Source organism: Protopterus annectens, chromosome 8.part0 (genome assembly GCF_019279795.1).
Source record: "Protopterus annectens isolate FY-2018-M chromosome 8.part0, PAN1.0, whole genome shotgun sequence".
Taxonomy (NCBI): Eukaryota; Metazoa; Chordata; order Ceratodontiformes; family Protopteridae; genus Protopterus; species Protopterus annectens.
Window position 1 is genome coordinate 1,311,235,353 of NC_056741.1, and position 25,552 is coordinate 1,311,260,904.

At 43.0% G+C, this 25,552-nt stretch overlaps 1 protein-coding gene across 1 annotated transcript in view; it reads right to left on the minus strand.

Moving 5' to 3' along the window:
- LOC122809378 overlaps positions 1-25,552 on the minus strand; it is a 385,771-nt gene that overhangs the window by 313,856 nt on the left and 46,363 nt on the right. The window contains exons 2-3 of the mRNA XM_044080830.1: positions 19,738-19,951; positions 19,466-19,609 (exon numbers count right to left, since the gene is read on the minus strand). Coding sequence (XP_043936765.1) covers positions 19,466-19,609; positions 19,738-19,818 — 225 coding nt within the window. The 5' untranslated portion in view covers positions 19,819-19,951. The remainder of the gene's footprint in view (positions 1-19,465; positions 19,610-19,737; positions 19,952-25,552) is intronic.

A 25,552-nucleotide genomic window follows, 5' to 3' on the forward strand; every position in this document is an offset into this window, starting at 1 on the left:
TATTGCTCTAAGTGCAAAAGAATGTAAATGCAGTTTCTGTAAGCCTGGAAACACCAGGAAAGTGTGAAATGATGTAAATAGAAGTTATGTTCTTACCATAACGTTCCATGTTAGTTGTCTTCTTCTCGCCTTCTTTCTTGCTGGATGGGTTCGGAGCCGACCTCGGCTCCGACTCGGCCACTCTAAAAGCTCAAGAGTTGGTTCCACCGGCTCGAGGCTCCCCTTATATCCCACAATGCTAGGCGGTATTACCTCAGATCTCGTTTGTAAGCTAGGCCCAGCCAATAATAACTCCAGAACTACTGGAAAAGGGAAAACCCACCTCTATAAAAGGAAGGGAAGAAGGTGACCTGAAAACCTGATGAAGGAATATATGCACAGTATAGCATATACCTATATATAATAGAGGTGGTAGAAAGAGAGGTCACAATCAAACTCCTCTAGGTCTGTCCAGGCTAGGGGGAAGGAGGGTGGGACGCAAGAAAGAAGGCAAGAAGAAGACAACTAACATGGAACGTTATGGTAAGAACATAACTTCTATATGTTAAGTTGTCCATCTCGCCTTCATTCTTGCTGGATGGGACCGTCCTAGCACCTTGTCCCGGTGGCCTATCGGAACAGACTCTTGAGTACAGTGGAACCAAAATTAGCTCTATGTCTAGAAGCTAAATCCAATTTATAATGAGAAATGAAAGTGTGGGGAGTAGCCCATGTAGCTGCTGCACAAATGGTATCAATAGGCAGCCTGTCTTGGAAAGCTATAGAAGTAGCCAAAGCTCTAGTCGAATGGGCCTTTGGTTTGTTAGGCAACTTTTGGTGTCTAATTTCATACACAAAGGAAATCAGGGATGTTAGCCATCTGGAAAGTGATACCTTTGAAACTGAAAGGCCTTTTCTGCCTTCTGCATAAGAGACAAACAACTGGTCAGTTTTTCTGATCTGTTTGGTCCTATCCAAATAATACCTTAATTGACGATGGACATCTAGCCAATGCAATTTTTGTTCAGACCTGTTAGAAAAATTAGGAAAAAACACAGGGAGGTCAATGTTTTGATTCAGATTTGCCGCAGAGGCTACTTTAGGTAAAAAGGATGGATTGGTCCGTAAGGATACCCTATCCTTATGAAACAAAAGATACGGTGGTCGACTGCTGAGTGCATGAAGCTCTGAGACCCTTCTAGCTGAAGTAATGGCTACCAGAAAGAGAGTCTTCCAGGATAGCAATTTCATTGAACAGGAGGCTGCAGGTTCAAAAGGGGGAAGAATTAAAGACGTGAGAACTAAATTAAGGTCCCAAGAGGGAGGAGGATTTCTTATAGGAGGTCTAATAAGAAAAACTCCCTTCAAGAAAGCTTTGCAAAGCTTGTGAGACATGATGGCAGAATCTGAGGTGCCCACATGAAAGTTAGATATAGCTGCCAATTGAACTTTAAGAGTAGAAGGAGATGAACCTGCATGGAAGAGTTCAGCTAGAAAATCAAGGACTATTTGGATGGAAGCAGTGAAAGGATCTATGTCCCTTCCTTGAGCCCAATAGGCGAAACGTTTCCACTTACTAAGATAAATCTTCCGAGTGGAAGATTTATGGGAAGCTATCAAAATATCTTGAACAGAGTGAGATATTTGAGGAAGCCTGGCTAAGGTTGGAATTGGAGGAACCAAGCAGTGAGGTTCAGAGAGGGAGGGAGCGATGTAACTGACCCGATTGATGGATCAAAAGATCTGGAACTAGGTCCAGATGCCAAGGTTGCTCCAACAGAAATTGATGTAGAAAGGGGAACCAAACCTGTCGAGGCCAGTAAGGAGCAATGAGGATCAATGAGGCCTTCTGAGCGATAGCTTTCTGTATCACTTGAGAGATTAGTGGGAAGGGAGGAAATGCATACAGAAGTCCCCGGGGCCAAACTTGGACTAGAGCGTCTCTGCTGGGCTGGCCTGGTAATGGGAATAGGGTGAAATAATCTCTGCACTTGCTGTTTTGGGGAGTAGCAAAAAGGTCGCAGCAAGGCTGACCCCACTTGAGAAAAACTTTCTCCAAAATAGAATCTTTCAGAGACCACTCGTGAGGCATGAGGATAGCTCTGCTTAACTTGTCCGCGATTAGATTGGACTTCCCGGGGATGTGCGTTGCTATCAGAAACCGCTGAGAAGAAATCGCCCATTGCCACAGTCTGAGTGCTTCTCGACATAGGGGATAGGACCTGGTTCCGCCTTGTTTGTTGATATACCACACTACAGACATGTTGTCCGTCTGGATTGCTATCGTTCCCAAGGGAAGAGAGTCTTGAAGGGCTTGCAACGCTAAAAGCACTGCTCTCATCTCTAGAACATTTATATGCAAGTGGCGTTCGTCTGGTTGCCATATGCCCTGGACTGTTCTGCCCTGATAATGCCCCCCCCACCCGATCAGGGAGGCGTCCGTTGTCAGAGTAGCAACCGGAGGAAGGAACAAAGGGTCTTCCCAGGAAGAGCTGGGGGGAAGAAATCCACCAAAGAAGATGATTCTTGCATGCTTGCGTAATCATAATGGTGTGGGACATTGGAAGTTGCTGGTAGGACCATTGTGTGAAAAGCATCCATTGCAGGATTCTCATGTGAAATCTGGCTAATAGAAGTAGAGGGATAGCAGCCGCCATAATCCCCAGTACTTTCAGAACTAATCTGGCTTTGACTCTGTTGCTGTGAAAGAGAAGGGAGACCAGTTTGCGTATGTCTGCTATTCTTTGGTCTGTTAGTCTCGCAGACATGTTGACTGTGTCTAGATTTGCGCCTATGAAGGTAATAGCACAACAAGGCGACAAAACAGACTTTTTGCAATTTATTGAGATACCTAGCTTTTGACAAATGTGAAAGGTGTAGTCTCTGGCTATTAGAAGAAGATGCTTGGTAGGAGCTGTGAGGAGCCAGTCGTCCAAATATGGAAACACCTGGAATCCTTGACGTCTCAGGTGAGAAGCTACCACTGCCATGCATTTGGTAAATACCCAGGGGGCAGTGGTGAGACCAAAGGGCAGGGCTCTGAATTGAAAGTGACTGGTTCCCAGCCGGAAGCGGAGGAATCTCCTGGAGCGTCTGTTCATTTTTATATGATAGTACGCATCCTGGAGGTCTATAGAGCACATCCAGTTTTCCTTTCCCAATAGGGGTAGGATGGATTGTAGCGTGACCATCCGAAATCTTATTTTCTTGACCGACTTGTTCAAGATACTGAGATCCAAAATGGGTCTCCAGTCCCCTGTTTTCTTTGGAACCAAAAAGAATTTGGAGTAGATTCCAGATCCTTGCTGGTCTGCTGGTACTGTCTGAATGGCTCTTTTTGCAAGCAACTTTGAGATTTCCAACGCTGCTTGATCCCTTTGAGCGGGTGGAACATCTGGAAGGGATTTTTTTGATTGATTTGGAATACGAAAGAACGGAATGGAATAGCCTTCGGAAATGATGGACTGTACCCACTTGTCTTGAGTTAGGGATCACCAGGCTTCTGGGTACAGTGACAATCTTCCCCCGACTGCCTCCGAAGGTGGACAGTCGGGCAACACCTCAGGGATGCTGGAAGGGCTTATCGGAAAAGGTTTCTTGATTGCCCTGGTTCTGCGGACCCCCCCTGCCTCTAGGGCGTCTACCATTATTGTTCCCCCCTCTGCCTCTGGAGGGGAACCGACTCTGTGCGTCAGGCAAAGTCCCTTGAGATTGTTTGCGGAACCACATTTTCCCACTTTTCTGGCCTTTGGGGTAAGGCCTAGAAGGAGTAGAAAAACGGACTCCGACGGCAGAAAGAGTTTTGCCATCCGTCTCACACCTCGTCAAGGTTTCTTTCACTTGAGGACCAAAGAGAGATGATCCATCAAATGGGGAATTAGTGAAAGACGTTTTAAAGGGGTCCGCAAAATTGCATAGCCGCATCCAGGCATGCCGGCGTAAGGCGACACCTGTCCCTGCGGCTCTGCTCGCTCCATCAGCCGCATAAGAAAGGAGGCGCATGGAGGAGTTAGCTATAGAGTTTAGGGAAGCCAGCTGAGCGTTCATCTTGTCCTGAAAACCCGCAGCTGTAGGGTCCTTCAACATCTCACTCGCTTCCTTGATCAAGTCTCTTTGAAGACGAGTGAAATGGCATAGATAGTTCAGCGAACGCATAGCAAAGGTCGCTGACGAAAACATCTGCTTCCCGTACCTGTCCATAGACCTAGATTCTTTGTTAGGAGGATGGACAGGCACCGAAGGATCAGCTAGTTCCTTCTTAGTGGCAGCAGCTACCACCATAGCATCCACAGAAACTCCCTTGGTCAGAAATTGCTTATCTACTGGTGCTGTGATAAACTTTGACGGTCTCCTGGGGGTGGGGTTCACTGAGTCAGGAGCTGTCCAAGCCTTTTTTGCTACCACCTGCATGAGGGGGTCAAAGGGGGGGGACACCCAGGAGGTGGAAGGGCGAGAGCCAAACACCTCAAGATACACAGATTCATCCTCCGAAGGGTTAAGGGCTGGCCAATTTCCCCTCTGTTTCAGGATCTCTAGAATGTCTGCAAAGGAGACATCTTCAGAATGGGAACGAGGGGAACCCTCGGAATCCTCTAAATCTGTGTCAGAGGTGACAGACTCAGGTGAGTCTATGTGCTTCCTCTTACACTTTCTCTTCCTAGGGGGCTCCCCTGCCAATTCAGGAGAGGCCTCGGAAGAGGATGAGATCCCCACAGGGGATTCTTGAGGAGCTGGCTCTCTGCGGTCTGGGATGAGGGAGTGAGTAGACATAACCTGAGGCACCGAAGAGGGAGGGGCGGACGGAGCCGACTGTGGAGTTGAACCAGGTTCCAACACACTCCGCATGACCTCGAACGCACCCCTGTCAGGCAGAGCCAGAGGTCCCCGCTCCGAAAAGCTGAGAACCCCCCTCGGCACCGACAGTGATCACCAGTGCCGAAGCATCGAGAGGGAGAGCGGGGTCGGACAAGGGTCCAATGCCACTCACCCCCTCGGAGCCGACGAGGGAAGTCCGGCGCCGAGATTCTTCCAAGGAAGAAATCGGAGCCGACGGAACCGAAGACAATTGTATCGGTTCCGACGCTACCACAGTCTCGGTTCCGAAACGCCCCGGGTCCAAGCTCAAAGGAGTCAGAGGAGGAACATTTTGAGGGATAGGGTCAAGCATCGACTGATGAGTCGGGCTCTGAAGCATTTGGGCCAGTGCCTCGGACTTAAGAAGTCGACTCACTACCCTCTGAAGGTCATGATCCGAAAGCCTCGATGATCTAAAGGAGTGAGATCTATGGCTCCGTTCAGACAGCAAGGGAGATGCTGGAGCCGAATGAACGGAGCCAAGGGACGGTGACCTGGACCTCTTTCTAGATGTCGGTTCCGATGGTCTGATCGGAGCCGACCCAGGAATTTCCAATGCCTCGGCTCCAGCCGGAGCCGAGGGAACCACAGAAGCTGCAGTTCGAGACTCATCGGCTCCAGCCGGAGCCGATGTAACAGTAGGTTTCGAAGCCTTAGGCCTCGACTCAGAAGCTGGAGTCGAGGACCTAGAAGCCTTAGAGGGTTTGCCCGAAGTAGCAGTAGGAGAACCCTCAGGCTTAAGCAAACCTCTTAAAATAAGTTTGTTTTTTCTTTCCTGCAGGACTGGGCTGAAGCCATGGCATACAGCACAAGAGTCCTGCAGGTGTAAAGGTCCCAGGCAGTATACACAAGAAGTGTGACCGTCTGTCAGAGACATTTTCTGACAGCACGAGTCACACTTCTTGAAGCCTGAGACCTTTGACTCCTTAGATATTTTCAAGGAAAGTGTAACCATACACACACACAAACACACCGATTACACTGTCCACAAGGTTAACTAAAAATATTAGTTCTTTTTTAGATCCCTAAAAGAAAACACATACACTCCACTAAGGGGATGGAAGGGCCCGAAGACCTGAGGGAAGAACTAATAAGTTCTTGAGGAAAAAAGGGTGGATAAACAGGAAGGAAAGGGTCAAAATCCACTAAGTTAAGGGAATTAACTATAAAAGACTAAATTAAGGGGGTTTAATTTAACTATAGAGTAATCTATAATAACTGACCTGAAGCCGGTAGAAACAATACACCTCGATCGCTGTAGCGGCAAACGAGATCTGAGGTAATACCGCCTAGCATTGTGGGATATAAGGGGAGCCTCGAGCCGGTGGAACCAACTCTCGAGCTTTTAGAGTGGCCGAGTCGGAGCCGAGGTCGGCTCCGAACCCATCCAGCAAGAATGAAGGCGAGATGGACAACTTAACATTGTTTTATCAGAACTGCAGTTTCAATTTAAACAGAGAGGATCAGAAGGTATTAAGCATTTTTGTCTTGATATCCAGCTCATCAGCGCTCTGCCTGTTGTCTTATGTAAGTTATCTTAGACTTGTGTTTGCTTTTAGAGTGCTAAAAATTAGAAAGTTTAGACTAAGTGTTTTTCTGTGATGTCAGAACTGTACTACTGAGTATTTACTTAAGTATTTCTGTGTGATCTCTGAACTCTTGACTAGCTCTGTGTAGTAGAAAGTATTGTCTTGTGGTTTTAATTATTTATTATTAAATATTTTAAAACCTTTTAACTGTGGCTGGTTTGTGTAGAGATAAGTTAAGCTCTAGAGTACATTGCATATTTATAGAGTTTACTGTCCAAGTCACTCCAAATAAGCTTGACGGATTAGTCACACTACTAATTGGATAATAATATTGTACATTAATAATTGGACACCCTTTTAAGGGCCTTTGAGTAGCTGATAATTATTAGTGGGTGGTGGTAGCCGGTACTACTGTATAGTCTGGGTAAAAAGGGGCACAGCTGGAGAACCTGTGCCAGCTTTCCCCAGAAGTGTATGTTTGGTTGTGTAAACTCTTATCTCAAAGTGTGTGTGTGTGTGTGTGTGTGTGTGTGTGTGTGTGTGTGTGTGTGTGTGTGTGTGTGTGTGTGTGTGTGTGTCAGCTACTTGGGTGGGGACACTAAGCATTGGTTGGACAGAGAGGGTGCTGAAGGTTTAACTTGCCCACTAGGCTGAGATCTGGACCCTATAGCTGTGCCAGTGGGGAGTCTTATTGGGGACCTGGAGAGCAAGGGAGCGACCAGCCCCAGACTGACTGTGATCTCTGTGCTCTTAAGGGAAATTGCAATTACTGTGTGTATTTGTTATCCTTTCCTCATATATGAGACGCCCTCTCTGGTGTTAGTGGTGAGGATTGAGGCTCCTTGATTGCTGGGCCAGTGTACGGGCATCACACTTATATTCTGAATTAAATGGTAATTATATACCCTAGCTCAGTCAGGATTGAAAACATTGATTTTGTGTTCATGGCCATAATTTGACTTCATTCTTTCCATAAAAAAAACTTTCTCATATCCTTCTTCAACCCTTCCTTGCCAGTTTCTTTTGAAGACCTAAAGATCATCAGTCGTGTATTCCTCTGAAATAGTCCCATACAATTTACCCTGTTTATTCCCACAGATAACTTGACAGACCCAGAGGAGATGGTACATTTCAAGACTAACTTGTTTGATGAACTTTTCATGAGACTTAGGCTTCTAAAATAAAGGTGCTGTTGGTTGGGGTGAAGTAGTGGGCAGGCTGCCTACAAACTTCATGCAGGGGGGCTTTGCCTTTGAACACCCTTAATATAATGAACTCTGAGGTCACAAAACTTTGATGCAACTTAGGCCCTTTCAATAAAATGGTCTGTTGAAGAAGTCAGCTTTGTGTATTTTCATTTATTCTACCCTTTGAGTGTGGGCCACATCTCTACTCCTACATCTGTTCCTTCCTGTCTGCACAAGTCATGCCTTGTGATCTATCCTGCTAAGATATGTTCTGCTGACCATAAACTACTTCAGAACTGAAAAGAATATCCAATATTTGTCCTCACCTGCCTCTAGGTAACACTTAAAATGTGTATTTTATTTTTGTTGCAACATGTTTCATTTTTTTCAAGAAACTGTGAAAATGACACCTGGATCATATTCTTATGTTATAATGCCAGCTACTACTTTCTCCATTTAGTATGCATTTTTAGCTAGGGGTGTTTATAAGCTCACTGCTCTGCATTTTTTGCACAGATTTACAGGTATGAAACCTTCTTAGCAGACCCCACTACATCTCCCCAATTCCATCATTATTACATGAGAAGACAAATACTTACAGGAGCTACTGATTGCATTATGATGAACTTTATGCCCCAAACAGATCTCTGTGGCAGCCCACATTTGTCTTCTCTCACCCTCTGAGTTTTCCCTCTTGATGTCAATAACTGCTGATAACCCTTCTATAGCTACTTTGCCTTCCAGCTTTGTGCTGAGACATGCCCAGTAGCTCCAGCTTACTAGGCAGCCTTTCATGATGCAGTGTCTCTAGCCTTGCTGAAGGAGAAGAGCAATAAATGCACAGAATGGGCCTTCTCTAATGCCTAATGTAAAACCATCATCTGACTGGTTTGACATGGCTTGACTGCTACCTTCCTTTTCAATTTTTTTCTTCCTCCTTGGTGATTGATAACTGACATTTAAAAATGTAAAGGTTGTTTCAGGAATCAGGAATCTACTTGCAGTGAATAAATGCTTTATTGCACTCATCTTGAAACTGTTTGAAATTCATAGCTGGCTCTTACACATTTTCCTGAAAAAACTTGTTCATGTACCTTATTTTTTTACTTTATCCTTTGTGTTCTGACTAATGCATAACCTTTTCCCCCTGTACAACAGTGTACGCATCACATCTCTGAACTTTTCTCTACTTAATTTATGCCCGGAGCAATTTCAAATGATTTCTTCTCTTTTGCCTCCTGACTGTGAAGCAGTTTTCACAAATACCATCTCCAGAACTAGATGCAAAACTCTAGGGATGATTTTTTATGCAAATCAACAAAAACAGTCACACTGTTCCTGTTCCTTTTCTGATGTCCTTGTCATGCATCACCGCCAGTATTTTGTTTGCTCAAAAGTTTGTCTTCTGTATCTTGCTATATCAAAAATATATTATCATCCACACTAAGGATATGAAGACCCTAAGGGCTACCTAATGCTTGGTGTTTACCAGTACTACAGTACTTATACTCACTGCTATCCAAAGTTTATTTTCAACCTGAATGCAATACGTAGGCCTTTTTATATCATTACCCCTCTGGCTGCACTCTTACTGCTTCATCTATTTATTCAAATGTCTTATTATTATTTCTGCCACCTGATGTGTTGAATAAATAAATTATGTGAAGTGACACATTTTTCCTGCTACTTTCTCTGAAGCACTACTTATAAAGGCATTACAGATAGATAATCCTTTGCTAAGAATTTTGCCTCCATCCAAGTGAGCATCTTTACTGCCTCTCATTCTCCCTTGTTATAAAGTGATTGTCTGATATAGGTGAGAGCAGCTGTTATTCACAGGTGTGGCACCTGCCGTCGGTATAAATTGTCTGGCTGAGAGCCTAACAAAGAATAATTCAAAGCTTTTGTCATAGTCTCTAAGCTGAAAAAAAATTCAGCTGCATACCATTGTTTATTTGGTGTACTCCTGCTTTACCTGTAATATTTGCTTAAATAGTGGTGTATGACTAAGACAAATGCATGCCTAACTGCTATGTAAATAGTCTTTTGCATACTGAAATCAGCCACTCCTGGTAACTAATTATTGAACCATTTATGATGAACAGTGCATATAATGCAAAATTCACTGAGACAACATTGCATAAGTTGGGGGAGGCATGTGCACGTGCCTCATCCACTTCCTATTTAATAGAGTACAGAATATAATGCAAAGTTATGCAGATGTTTGAACGTTACAATAGCTGTGCTTTGTTTTGTTTTCATTCTGCATCTGGGCAAAACACTGTCCAATAGGACTAGCTGACACAGTGTATAAGTAGGCGAAGTTCCAGTGTGCAATCACTTTCACAATTATATAATCCTTATTTGAATGTTAATACAGCAAAACACAAAGGTGAACTATGTTCATGATGACCATACATATATGACTCTTCAATAATTTACTGGCAAACTAATTCTAAACTTCACCTCCATATTATTGCCAATTTCACGCAAATGTCCTTGCCCACCCTAAGCATCAAAGTAGTAAGCACAACACTTACACAAAATGGCCTAAAAGCACCCACACACCTCAAAGCTAAGTTGACTTGACTCCTCTGGACAATTACTCTGACCAGCTTTCTGTCCAATGTATCACCATTAGGCCTTCTTCTAAAGAACATAGCTAACTATATAGTTTTATATGGGTGACTACCAAAACACTTACTGAACTCTGTATAGGATATCTACACCATGCATCTCAGGTCCGACTGACTAAATTGTTTTTCTTACTTATCCTTTTCCCTAGTTGTTACCGATTAACAGAACCATAGCTGACAACTGTGACAACCTGACAGGTTCCACCACTGTGTTATCATTCTGTGTTTTGCTGTTAACTGACAGTAAAACTGTCTATTTCCAAAAAAGCCATGTTGCAGTTATGTTTCCTACAGGGAACTGAAAGCTTTATCACTAGCATAAAAACAACATCTGGGTACACATAAATGAGTGAATGATGGGTATAAGGATGAGGGTTAGGGTTAAGTTACAGTCAGTATTAGACGTTGCAAATTAGAGAGATGAAAAAGAGCATACATCAGAGATATGACAATATTTGTACTATACAGAATAAAAGTGAGTTGTGTGTGTTTGGGGTAATAGTTCACCTGATGACCACTGTTTCTGCAGACATCTACCAAGCAAGAATGCTTTGAAGAACAGTATCTTCTGTAATGAAAAGTAATAGTAGAAGTAAGACCATGTATTGGGGTTTAAGATACTAACTCTAGATTTCATTAAGGCCACAGAGGAATAAAGGGACATCTGGCAAAGCCTCCACAACATTTGCGTTTACAATGTTATATCCTTGCGCTTATCCTGGCTTCTTTCCCTACAGAATCTATATTTAAAAATTCAGCGCATTATTACAAGTTGGCTTAAATAAGGATGTACAGTGTTAAGTATGTTAGTAAAATGTAACAAACTTTTGTAAGGTATGTAGCTGGATAGATGGGGTACTGAATCCAGAGAGGACGCTATTAATTCTGTCCATCCTTACCTGGTTAAAGAGGTGACATACTGCAGAAGTGAATATAAGGAGGAATGGGGAGGGAAAAAGATAACTCAGCATAATTCCTAAACCTGATCACAGAGTATAATGTGGGTGGATTATGGCAAGCATTGTGTTACTGAGTTGCATGACATACAAGAAGGATGGTAGGGGCACTATATAGGCCACATATCAGTTCAAACCTTGTGACTGTAAAGGGAAATCATAATAAGTGATGAGCTGCTAAGATGGTTGTGGTCCTGGGTACAGTGGTACATGAAGAACTCATGAAGGTAGTTAGAAAGTAAACTAGAGGAAAGGAGGAAGTGGGGGAGACATAACAGGGAATCATGATCCTGTCAGGGGTCATTTGAGTCAGAGCTGAAAATAAAGAATGGGGAAAGGATAGATCATGAGGGGCCACCTATAACATGGGAGACTCAAGACAGCTTTATCAATTAAGCAAGTACTTTTTTTTCAGAGAGGGTGATGGAGACCTTGAATGACTATCTGAAACTAATAAAGTACAGGCCAAAATATTTTTTTAAGGGGCTTAAGAATAGAAAGAAGTAAAAAAGATATGAATGCAGCTGCCCAAGGACTATCTGCAACATTCAAGTGGATTCATTGCAACAGACTACTAGTTTTCTTTATTTAGTATTTCCAGTATGTTCATATCCTCATGTCCTAGTGAAATTGACCCTGTGGATGCTCTATAATTACTACATTCAGAGCATAACATTATAATTATACCATGATCCCCCCAAAACGTGCACGCTGATTGGCCAGCGTGCCCGTTGTAAATCGAGTTATACTAATGGAAAAGGTCGATGCCCGGACTTTTTCCATTAGTATAACTCGTTTTAAACACTGTCTCGCTATGTTAAATGGGTTTAACATGGCGAGACAACTTAAAATAAGAAACGGAGATCTCCGTTGCTTATTTTAAAGCTGTCTCACTATGTTAAACCCATTTAACATAGCGAGGCAGTGTTTAAAAAACAACGGAGAAAGCAAGATCTCCGTTGCTTTTTAGTGTCTCGCTATGTTAAATGAGTTTAACATAGCAAGACAGTTTAAAATAAGCAACGGAGATCTCCGTTGCTTATTTTAAAACTGTCTCGCTATGTTAAACTCATTTAACATAGCGAGACACTAAAAAGCAACGGAGATCTTGCTTTCTCCGTTGCTTTGCTCAACTCTGATGTACTGCGCGGTAGCGCAGTACATCAGAACTACCGGATGCCAGACATCTGCGGAAGGGCAGTAAACAGGCATTATACTATGCCATTATTTAAGAAAAGTAACAGTTTCTTTTCTTAAATAATGTCATGGTATAATAGCAATAACCCACTTCTGGGTGTGGGTAATGCTAAATTTAACCACGGTTGGCTTTGTTTGGTCCTCGGGCTTTCCCTCGGGACCAAACCACGCCAACCGTGGGTAAATTTAGCATTACCCACACCCAGGCGTGGGTTATTGCTATAATATTTATTTTGGTATCTTCAGCATGCCATTAATAGCTAGATGAAATACGGAAATAAAATGGATAATATATATATATATCTCAAAGTTACATTTCACTTTATTTTGCAATGTAATTTCCATGTATGTTTTAATTAAGTTATTTAATTTACAGATACATGGAGTGGCAGTGGTAGTGTAGCAGTTAGTGTTGTTGCTTTACAGCAAGAGGCTCTCCAGTTCAGTTCTTGGGTGGGGTGCCGTCTGTGCAGAGTCTGCATGTCCCTCATGTGGTTGTATGGGTTTCCTCCAGATGCTCTGGTTTCCTCCCACATCCTAAAGACATGCTGCAGGTGGATTGGACACTCTAAATTGGCCATAGGTGTGTGTGTGTGTGTGTGTGTGTGTGTGTGTGTGTGTGTGTGTGTGTGTGTGTGTGTGTGTGTGTGTGTGTGTGTGTGTTTCTGTGTGTGTGTGTGTGTGTGTGTGTCTTCTGTGGAAGGTTGGGTGCTGGGCTGGTAACTTGACAGAGTAAAACTCCACTGCCAGTCATTCTGTGGACCATTGTTCTACTGTGGTGGCCCCAATGGGAAAAGCTGAAAGGAGAAGATTTAATTTACAGATACATCATTCATTCTCTGATAATGCACTTCGTCCATTTCAGGGTTACAAAAGAATGAGATGCTAGCCGGTTCCTGGATGCATACACACACACACACACACACACACACCATACATCTACAGGAAATTTTGAAGATTCCCATTACACTTACATTCATCATTTGGATGTAGGAGGAACTAGGATACCTGGAGAAAATGCGCATGAATGCAAGAGTGATGTGCAGATGGCACGCCAGCTGAGAGACAATTACTGTGTGGCAGCACTAAATCGATGGCTAGATTGACAGACATAATATGCACACATATAGAAAGATATGTAGATATATAAACAGATGAGTAATTTTTATCACTTGAAACGGACTTTCCTTGAGAACTAAAGAGTTTGAAAAGCACTTTTATTTTCAGTTTCCAGTGTACACTGAATCATAGGATCATAGTAAGTTACTAGGCTATTGGCCCTGAAGCCCTTACAAGCCTAGCCAAGAATTTTGCCCATGTTCCAACAAGTCAGCACCTGGTGCCCCTGTCCAGCAGGGACACAAGTGGAATCCCAGGGATGTATTTTCTGCTCCCCATCCAGTTATCCAGGTTGCGCTTAAAAAGCGTTAATGAGGTACTCTGCTTGATGTGGAGCAGGAGTCTATTCCACAGAAAGGAGAGTCTCTGGGATACAAATCTGTAGTATACGGGCTGGTAATGTTGTTGTTGTACTGTAGGGGCGCTGTGGGGAATTCAACATGTAATGTTGGTTCTGTATTCTCTGGTAACTTGTTGGTTCTGGGGTATGTATGACTTGCAGAAGTTGTGAGCATGTAGCATGGGTGCGCACCTGGAGGCTCTTAATAAAGAAAGGCCTTACAACTCCAGAAACCGTGTGGTCTCCTTATTTCCCAGGATATAACATATTGGCGACGAGGATGGGATGCCTCCGAGTCCGCTGCAGTAACGGTGGGGTGCAGTTCATGTCGGACGACGAAGAGACTGGGCCTGCCGGAGTGATGTCTGGTTCCATGTTGGGGTCACTGGTTGCATACGACTGTCAGACACAGACCTGGGAGGAGTATTGTGAAGTGTTGGAACATTTTTTTGAGGCAAACCAGATAATGGAAGCGGGCGAAGCGAGCCATATTGCTGAGCTCGGTGGGCAGCAAGACGTACAGTCTGATGAGGAACTTATTGAGTCCTGATAAACCGGGGGACAAATCGTTCACAGAGTTGACGAGCTTGCTTCAGTCACATTATAACCCGAAGCCGAGTGCAGTAGTCCAGAGGTTCAAGTTAAATTCAAGGACTAGAATGGCCAATGAAACGGTAATGGAGTATGTCGCAGTGTTGAGGGAACTGGCGCAACATTGTGATTATGGGGACAGACTGACAGAAATGCTACGAGATAGGCTCGTATGTGGCATTGCAGATGACCGCATACAACGCAGATTGTTAGCGGAGCCTGAGTTGTCGTTTGAAAAGGCCTTGAAGTTTGCACAGGCTATAGAGACAGCGAATAAAGACATTCGTGATTTACAACCGAGAACCATTGAAGGGGTGGGGAGCAGGAGTGCTACCCCTCTGCCAGTGCATAAAGTGGTCATGGAGCATAAATCACAAGGGAAGTCTGGTCAGTATGCTTGTTACAGGTGTGGAGGTGAACATCTGTCACGGAACTGTCGTTTTTTAAGCGAAAAATGTCATGCTTGCAGAAAAAAGGGCCATGTGAAAAAAATGTGCCGCTCAACGCCCTCTCGGGACCAGCCAAGAAAGGGGGAGGAAAAGAGCAGTATAATGGACAGAAAGGGAAACCGAAAAATAAAACGGCAGTATGCACACCACATGCGTGAAGGTACAGATCAACAAACCAGGGAAGCCGAGGAAGTGTTTACTATGTTTAACATGAAAGAGGCCAGGTGGGAAAGAGTTGATCCCATTAAAACCCAGTTGGACTTAAATGGTAAAATGGTGCAGTTTGAAGTGGATACGGGGTGTAGTGTGACAGTTCTGTCAAAGGCTGAGTATGGGAAGTTATGGCCCAGAGAAGCTCCGGAGCTGCAGGACTGCTCAGTGACTTTGAGAACATATACCGGTGAAATAGTTCCCACATTGGGAATGGTGAAAGTGACTGTGAAATATAATGACCAAGTCAAACAGTTGCCAGTCATGGTGGTAGCAGGTAAGGGACCAAACCTGTTAGGCCGGGCATGGTTAAAGGAGCTGGACATGGGCTGCCTACAGCTCCATAAAGTAGAACAGCAGGGCCTGACCTTGCAAGAGGTGCTGGAGAACAATGAAGAAGTTTTCAAAGAGGAACTGGGGACCCGGAGGGGTCCACCAGCAAAAATACACGTTAAAGAAAACGTAACGCCAAGATTTTACAAACCCAGACCCGTACCATACGCAATGAAGAAGAAAGTTGAGTTTGAGTTGGAGCGACTCACTAAGCAAGGTATAATTGAACCAGTAAAGTTTGCGGAATGGGCCGCACCAATTGTTCCAGTATTAAAGCCAGATGGTACTGTACGCATATGTGGTGACTACAAGTTAACAGTGAACCAAGTCTCGAAGCTGGAGCAGTATCCCTTGCCAAAGGTGGAGGATGTGTTTGAAAAGCTGTCGGGAGGTGAAAGGTTTAGTAAACTGGACCTCAGTCAGGCATATCAACTAGTAGTGCTGGAAGAAGGGTCAAAGGCGTATGTCACCCTTAACACACACAAAGGTTTGTTCCAAGTCAATCGTTTACCCTTTGGGGTTTCCTCTAGTCCAGCTATTTTCCAGAGAATAATGGAGGGACTGGTGGCAGGAATTCCGAAGGTGGCTGTGTATTTAGACGACATCCTGTTGACGGGTAGGAACATTCGAGAGCATCTGGAGACGCTGAACGAGGTGCTAAGACGACTGCGAGAGGCAGGTCTAAGGGTGAAGTGGAGTAAATGTGCTTTCATGGCAAAGGAAGCAGAGTTCCTGGGTTACAAGGTGGATGCATCAGGCCTACACCCCCTGCGGAACAAGGTGGAAGCCATCCAACAGGCACCAGCACCCACAAATGTTACAGAGCTGAAAGCCTATTTAGGCTTACTCAACTATTATAACAGGTTCTTGCCAAATCTGTCAACGCTGTTAGCTCCTTTACATAAGCTATTAAGGAAGGAGGCTCAGTGGTCGTGGCAAGAGGAACAGGACAGAGCGTTTGAACAGTCAGAGGAACTAATGCAGTCTTCAGAGGTTTTGGTGCACTACGATAGTCACAAGGACTTAATTTTGTCATGTGATGCCTCACCTTATGGGTTAGGGGCTGTGCTGGCACACCGGATGCCAGATGGACAAGAAAGACCCATTGGGTTCATGTCACGAACTTTAACACCAGCGGAGTCAAACTATTCCCAGCTAGATAAAGAGGGTTTGGCTGTAAGGTTTGGAATTAAGCGGTTTCACAAATACCTCTATGGCAGGAAGTTTACTATTTGCACCGATCATAAGCCTTTGTTGTCACTGTTCAACGAGATGAAAGCAGTGCCGCAGATGGTTTCTCCCCGCATTCAGAGATGGGCTGTAACATTGAGAGCTTATGAATACGAGATTGTTTATAAGCCCGGGAGACACCATAGTAATGCGGACGCGCTAAGCCGTCTGCTGATACCAGGGCATCTCCAGGAAGAGGAAGCGGAGGACCGAGTTTTGATGATGGAGGACATCACGGTGGTGTCTGCCAGGGAACTGAGTGAATGGACACGCAAAGACCCGGTTCTAGCTAGAGTGTTTCAGTGGGTCCAGCAAGGCTGGCCAGTCCAACAAACTGATCCAGTTTTTCGGCCTTATGAGGTGAGGAAAACAGAGCTGAGTGTGCAAGCTGGATGCGTATTGTGGGGGGCACGAGTGATAATTCCGTCCCCAGGAAGACGGGCACTTTTACAGCAGTTGCACCAAGGTCATGTGGGCATCACCCAAATGAAGGCCTTAGCCCAAAGTTTTTTCTGGTGGCCCAAGTTGGACCACGATATTGAAGTCGCTGTGAATGAGTGTAAAACATGTCAACAACATCGCAACTTGCCTGTGGCGGCGCCACTACACCCATGGGAGTGGCCGAGTAGACCTTGGCAGAGACTTCATATAGATTATGCCGGGCCTTTTATGGGGGAAATGTTTTTGATAATCATGGATGCTCATTCTAAATGGATGGATGCCTATCCAGTCAAAACACCCACTTCCCTCATTACCATTGAATGCTTGAGGAAGAGTTTCAGTAGCCAAGGACTGCCAGAGACTATTGTATCCGATAATGCTTCATGTTTCACGAGTGAAGAGTTCAAGGGTTTTCTGAGAAAAAATGGCATCGTACACATCACATCAGCACCATACCATGCAGCTTCAAACGGTTGTGCTGAAAGGGCTGTCCAAACTTTTAAAGCAATGATGAAAAAGTCCGGAGAAGGAAGTATGGCAGCAAAAGTGTCAAGGGTGTTATTCAACTACCGTATTACACCTCAGTCTACCATGGGTTGGTCACCTGCCGAGATGTTGCAAGGACGGAGATTAAGATCCACGCTGGATCTGGTGCATCCAAACATCCGAGCTAAGGTAGAGAGGACCCAGTGGAGGCAAAAAGAATGTCATGATCGACGACGGAGAGAGAGAAGTTTTCTGGAGGGAGATGCAGTGATGACGTGAAATTTCAGTTATGGACCTAAATGGATTCCAGGGTTCATTGTCAAGAGTACAGGTCCATTATCGTACCAGGTGAGGTTGAATGGAGATTTCTTGGTGAGGAGACATGTAGACCAGATTCTGCGGAGCGAACAGAAGAAAGACTCCATGGAACTGCCAGCCCCGGAAATACCGTTAAGTTCGGAACAAGGGCTCGCAGTGGCAGGAGGATCGCCAATCAAGGGAGACCGCCGGGACACGGAAGGAGAGGTTCCCGAGGATCCAACTGTTCCAGGGATGGATACACTGATACCTGAAGTGGTAACTGTGACACCAGAGTCACCTAGGGTGGTACCATTGTGCCGTTCTAAGCGTGTGCTGGTTAAACCTAGTTACTTGAAGGACTATCAATGTTAAAAAAAAGTGCATGTATAGATTACAAGAACAACATAGTTCGATTGTATGGTAACCAGTTAATAACTAGCCCGTTATTTAGAAGTAAGTGACTAAATGCATTGTTTTGGACTTGCTCCCTAGTTTTGCTTATGTAGGGAATTGTGTCATAGCTTAAAAGGGGAGGAATGTAGTATACGGGCTGGTAATGTTGTTGTTGTACTGTAGGGGCGCTGTGGGGAATTCAACATGTAATGTTGGTTCTGTATTCTCTGGTAACTTGTTGGTTCCGGGGTATGTATGACTTGCAGAAGTTGTGAGCATGTAGCATGGGTGCGCACCTGGAGTCTCTTAATAAAGAAAGGCCTTACAACTCCAGAAACCGTGTGGTCTCCTTATTTCCCAGGATATAACAAAATCTGCCCCACAAACAAGTCCTATTGATGTCACAGATCAGGTTGAGGTTGCACATGAGGATTACTCGAGTGGAACTTGACTTGCGATTATGCGGCAGTCCCATCAAGGCAGGGTCTGAGATTGCTTTGCATGCCAGACACAAGTCACCTCTGAGGAGTCTGTAGAAGACTGAATAGAGGGACAAGGCCTTTAGTCTATCTGTGTAGGGTAGATGTTTGAGGCCCTGGATTCTCCTGGTGAGGAGCCTCTGTGGTCTCACCAGCTGCTGCATGTGCTTTGTGAGGTACATGCCGAATGGGGCATTGTACTCAATAATGGGTCTTATAATTGAGTCTGAAGCATAATTCTATTTGGTATCAACAGTAGGTAGTAAAGATGGAGTACAATTAGAATCTTATAATAGAAGTGAAGTAGTCTGCTTAGCAAAAAGGACTGCTATCATGAAGTATACAGAATGGAATGTTTTAACACTTTTCAACTTGTCATTTATCTTTCATCTGTAAAGTCTTACTTTCTAGTATGTACAAGAGAATTAAAACATAATTAATATATTTATTGCTTAGAGTTTAACTGATTCTGTAACTTATATTTGAAGATGGGATTACTTTCCAGTGATAAAATATCTCATTATCATAGCAATCCCAGATAGCACAAAACACTATCAGGATTTTGGTCTGGGAAAAAGATAAAATCGATGACTCTCAGAAAGAAGAACTGCTCTGTCTTCATCACATTAATAAATGATTTGTGACTACACATTTTAATTTTACAGTTCAGGAGGACTCTGACTCTTTGACAGAGATAAAAATTACTAAAATTATTTAAGAAGCATAATTACTAAACATTAACATCCTACTGCTAACCTTTTTTGGATCCTTTCTCTGGAGAATCCAACGCTGCAAGAAGTTCTCAAGAACAGTGAGGTAGGCAAAGGTACCAAAAATCCAAAGAAGCACCAGTATTACATTGGATAAACCAGCATCTAACAGGAAGCACCCGATACTACTCTGGAAGAAAATAAGAGCAAATTTTCAGTGAAAAGTACAAAATGAGAATTATTCCACAAATTCAAATCCCTGATAGACATGCATTTCTTATAGGACTCTAGTCTTCTTGTTATCCTAAATAGTTTTACCTGTAACCAAAAATGTGAGTCACTTTCAGCCTCAGAGCTGACATTTTGTTCCATTGAAGTATTTGAGAGCAGTTGACACATTCACTTTTTATCTGCTATTTGGTTGTTCAGCATTGCTCCATATGGTCTGTTCTATATAGCCCTCTTACTCCTGCCATCTTGTTCTCTCCTTCCTCAGGGCTCCAGTGATACTCCCTTCTTTCATTGCACTTTGCTGGCAATAAAAAAAATAAAAGTAAAAAAAGAACAGAAACATTAAGGGCATCTAGTCTAATAGATTTCCATTTATCTGTGCTTTTCCCACTGGAATTCTGTTATGCATACTTGTTAGGCATAATGACAAACTGTTTATAACGACTAACGTATCCAACTCTTGGAAAATACTGTAAAGGCAAGCTGTCTCATTCTCAGCTGGCACCCCAGTTGTCTATGTTTTAAAACTCTTTTATTCATAAAAATATGACCCTCTCATCTAGAATGCACACTAGATAGCAATATTACAAAATAAATTGTTACAGCACTCTCAGTATGGGGTCAGCTATGCCAGCATGGCTTACAGTTAGCTTCTATTTGTCTGAATGTGAAACAAATGAAAATCCACATATTTAGATACTATAGAATACAATTCATGCCGGAGACTATATCAGAAACAATAAAAACAAAATAAAACACACCCTAGATGGGATGGCAGCAATACATGCGTGCATACGGGTCTACCTGATTACGCCGAAAGCGGAAAACACCGACAATGAGATAACAGACACCGGAAGATCGAGAAGACCGACAGTTGAAAAGGCCGAAGCTGAGAACACCGAAATGATAAGGTAAGTGTGCGATAGGGACAGACATTAGGGTCAGGGTGCGGGTAAGGTAAGTGTGTGATAGTAATGGACTTTAGGGTTGGGGCAGATTAAGTGAGTTCGGGTTAGGGTGCGGATAAGGTAAGTGTGTGATAGTGACGGACTTTAGGGTTAGGGGTGGATTAAGTGAGTTAGGGTTAGGGTGCGGGTAAGGTAAGTGTAAGATAGTGATGGACATTAGGGTTGGGGCGCATTAAATGAGTTAGGGTTAAGGTGCAGGTAAGGTAAGTGTGCGATAGCGACGGACCTTAGGGTTAGGGTTAAGGTTAGTGCATAGATAGTTGTGTATGTAAGGTTTAGTGTAGGTTTGTAAGGTTTTTGGTGTGCTTGTGTTGTGTGTGTGTTTTTCGGATAAGGTCTGTGTTTTGTTGATTGTCGGGATTGTGGTTAGTCGGGCATGTGAAGTTTCGTGATTTTGAACTTTCGGTTTTGTGGTGTCGGTTATTTCGTTGTCGGTGTTTTGGCATGTCGGTGTTATCAGGTAGACCCGTGCATACACACACACGCACACTCATACACACAGACACACACAAACATATACATCACACGTAAACATATGCACATACACAGATACACATGCACACACAAATATATTAAGACTAAAGGTAAAAAGGTAAAAAAATAAAGCCAAAAAGCCAACAAACAGAAAGACCCAAATCCCAGATAAACCAGAGTCTTCACTGTCTAGTACATTAAACCTTTGAATGAAACCCAGGAAATACATGCAAATAAATCTCTATACACAGACAGACACAGACAGACACAGAGACACAGACACACAGACACAGACACACACATTTTTGCACTTAACCTGCCTAGCCATTACAACCATTTTAAACTGCTTTTGCTTTGCTTGTTGCTATTTTACAATGTTTTATCTGTTTTGAGCAGTTTGTTTTATTTAATACTGTTTTGTTCCATTTAGATCACTGCCTGGACTGAATCTGCTTGGAACCCATCTTAGAATCATTTTATTATTTGATCCAAGTGAGAGTTAGACAAATTGCTACCGTTTCTGGTGGTTTACAGCACTTGGGCTTCAGACTTCATCTAGTCTTCACTGATTCTTTTGTTTTCTTCACCTGTATTTACTGTGTGGAGTTGTGCTGAGGGCAGTGCCATGAAAGTGGTATTTACATAATGGGTGGTACATGCAAAGTCTGGTTACTTATGCCCCAGGCTGGGTACTTTCTAATAACATTAATGAGTTACTTTTCCATTCCTGCTTTGTCTAAACTACTTGTGCTGACCTGCATGAGCCTTCTCTTAGATATGCTGGTCTGCACAACCTGATTACCAATTACAATGAGCAGTGTCGGCTTACACAGAACATAAAACTATTCCGCCTAACTTCAATACCTGTAATATTTCCACATCCCCTCTATAGATTCTCATTTATTTTAAATCTAGCAGAGCTGGTCATCATAGGGAGTCAACATATACCCCTCACCCTCTGTTGGCAGTCCTATAGTACACATAGTCCTGATACAGTGTGTGATCTGATACTTGCTTACTAATAATGAACTCCTACTAAACCCAAAGGACGTGTCAGTCTCTCAGCCAGCTACATGCAGTGATCTTTAAACTGTCTTACCCCCAACTGCACCTATGCAATATCTGAAGTTTACAAACTCTAAGATGTGTTGTGCTGATCTCATTAAAATAATCTTTTCCTAAGCATCCTAGAACTCTGAAGATGAGGCAGTTGCCTATACCATTAGATTTACCTCCTGCACCCAAGCCAGAATCAGTACCTCTTATCTAAAATACAGCTCATTCTGGCAATATAGGAAATACAGGCATTAACAGGGGTCACATAAATAACTGGCAGAAACCCTTGAAGCAGCAAGACCAAAATAGTACATCTGGCAACATCCTGGTTATAAGTGACTCCACAGACACACAGATGTTCCACTCACCAGGCTGGGCAAAAACAGATTAACAGTTAGGTGCCTTTCATGTACCAGGATATGTAATATCTCTGTAGTTCTCAAGTCCCTTTACCCCAGGTACACAAATTACCTGATGACTGGGCATGTGGAGTGAATGGCTTCAGATACACCTCCTTGGATTATATTTATTTATTTTATTTTACATTTGTTTACCGGGAGAGTCCAACTGGACACATGTTCTTTTTCATTGGAGGTCCAGGGACAAAAACTCCAATTACAGACATATTATTAACATATAAAAGGATACAGAGAGTACCAGTTACAGACATCTCAACATCTTACAAACATTACAAAATACCACATTGATGGTAATTAACTGTTACATAATGTCGAAGAATACATTTTTTTTTGAACACGGACAAAATCCCAGTCTACATCATCATGCTTCAAATACAAAAGTAAAGAGGATTATTTACCTACAGATGTAGTTACTAATTGCTGTTAGATTATACTAAAATAATGGTCAGTAGTATATCAAGGTACTAGGGAAGACCTATCCAGAGGAGTGACGTGTGCACAGCCAGATGTCCACCAGGTGAGACTTAAGGAGCTTTTTAAAGTGTGAGATGGAGCTGTTGGAAGTTATTGGGGTTGGCAGTTTATTCCATAGTTTAGTGATGCAGTTACAGAAGGGAGATTTCCCAGCTAAGTTGTTGGCTTTGGTGGTATCAAGAAGGTGTTGGTTACTGGAGTGAAGAGATCTGTCAGTGGTGTATGGTTGAATGAGATTATGGAGATTATGGATTATGAAAAAGGAAATGATGGAAAACTCTGAATATGCATCCAGAAAGGGTGTAAAACTAGTATTGAGCAGTATCCTGCCGTCACCAAGAATGATGTCACAATACAAACAAAAAACAAATGACTTTAATTATTGTCTTAACTACTGGTGTTACTCTAGGCAGATCCAGTATATGTCAGCCTGGGAAGGATAAGATAGTGGACAACCTTGGCTGCTTTGCAAGGGATAGTCAGCATCTGTTTCATCATGGCTTCTGTATATTGGTTAAGTGCTTTTTTGGCAAGGTCAGTTTCCTTAAGTTACCTACATAGCCAACAACATTTCAAGCTATATAAAAGTAGCACTGCTCAATGTTGGATAACTATACAAAACTCTTCACTCCTTACAGGCATTTCTGACACTTGAAAACACCGATGCATGCATAGTTACTGAAATATAATTTCAGAACTGTGGCAGCATCCCCATAGTGTAGCACACTGTAGCTGATGTGGATGTATCTGTGGTCCTAAAAAACTATTTCACCTCCAGACTCATAATGTAGCACAGTGACCTAGAAAAATACCACATTTTTTCTATAAACAAAACCCAGAACCACATAGTAGCCAACTATTCATACCTCCTCTATGACACAGTGAGACAGTGAGGCATATGCAAGGAAATTGATAACCCTTACTATAGAATCAAACAGTATCATGTTGAATGACTTGAACTTTCCCTTCATTAATTGGGGAACTTAAAACCACCACAAAAAGTATGTAGAGATTCTTGGATTTCAGTGATGCCACCTCCTTGAACCAAATAGTTCAAATATCAATGACGAGCTCAAAAATGTTGCACCTGGTCCTCACTGGGAAATCGATGCTCTACACCTATGGTCACCCCCTCGTTAGTCAGGTCTGACCATAAGTTAATCACCCTTAACATCCACATCCCACCCCCACCCCCCAGTATGGAAACCTCCATAAAAAACTTCTCCAAAGCCAACTTCATGCTACTCAAGTCAGAAGTGACCAACTTCATGACACTCATGCAGACGGGAGCTGAAAGTTCAACTGCTGAATCCTACACTAAGGCACTGTATGAGCACATCCACTCATGCATAAATCGTGCCATCCCAAATAGAACCAAGATGCTCTCATCCAAAAAAAGGAAGCCAATCTGGTGGTCCGCTAACATAAACAAACTTTACAACAAAAGGAAAAAACTGTTGCAGAAAAGAGGAAAATCCCAGGATGCAAAAAAATTCCTTACCAGCCTCAGTAAGAAACTGGGATCCCTCAAAATCCTCCAAAGCTAGTTACGAAAATAAAATTACCAAAGATTCCAAAGACAACCACAAGGCATTCTATAACTATGTCAAGAATCTAAATGGGAAGGTCTTTCTATATTGTACAGCTTATAAACAAAGGGATTGTGTCTAGATCTAGGGATGTCATTGTCCCTCTACTCAGCCCTCATTATGCTAATCATTGAATATAATGCCCCCTCTTTGGCATGTATCTATCCATACATGTGCAACAACTGGAATTATCACAGAGATACCTTACTGAAAGGATACAAGGCCTAAACAACATGTCCTACATGGACTGACTCATAGCCTTGTAACTATACTCAGTATCCTACAGACTGCTAAAAAAAGTGACCTGAGTCTGGCATACAAGTTATCCTCTGACCCATTACTGATGGATTTACTGCACAACAAGTCAAATGCCATCATAAACACTAAGTCTTGGAATTTAAACCTCTTCTGCAACATCAGCAAAATGGTTTGGAGGGACAGGAATGTTCACAGAGAATACCACTGCTTTGGAACACACTCCCATCCACATAAAAAAGGTCATCCCTGTCCATTTTCAATCACAACTTAGATCTACAGGTGAGAAACAGAAAATTCACCCCAAGACTGCTCTCTGTACTACTAATGGGCAGCTCCTAAATGCTTTATCTTATGCATGGGTCCTTCAAATAATATATGGTATGATCCCAGTTATTTTCATTAGGGGTAGTATATAATTATTGACCATGGGATGGGTAACATCAATCTATATCCAAATGGAATAGGTTATTTTGAGCACAAAAAGTGAAACTGGCTAGGCTTACAATGACCCACAATGGAATTTAGCCTAGTACTTCCCTTTGAACTTGTGATACCACTAGATATTAGTTGGTCTAAAAAAAATATTTTCTGACTACTATTGAGATGCAGTGTCATTACAGAGAAAATTATCAGCCCATTTTCCAAGCTGCATCACACCATTCTC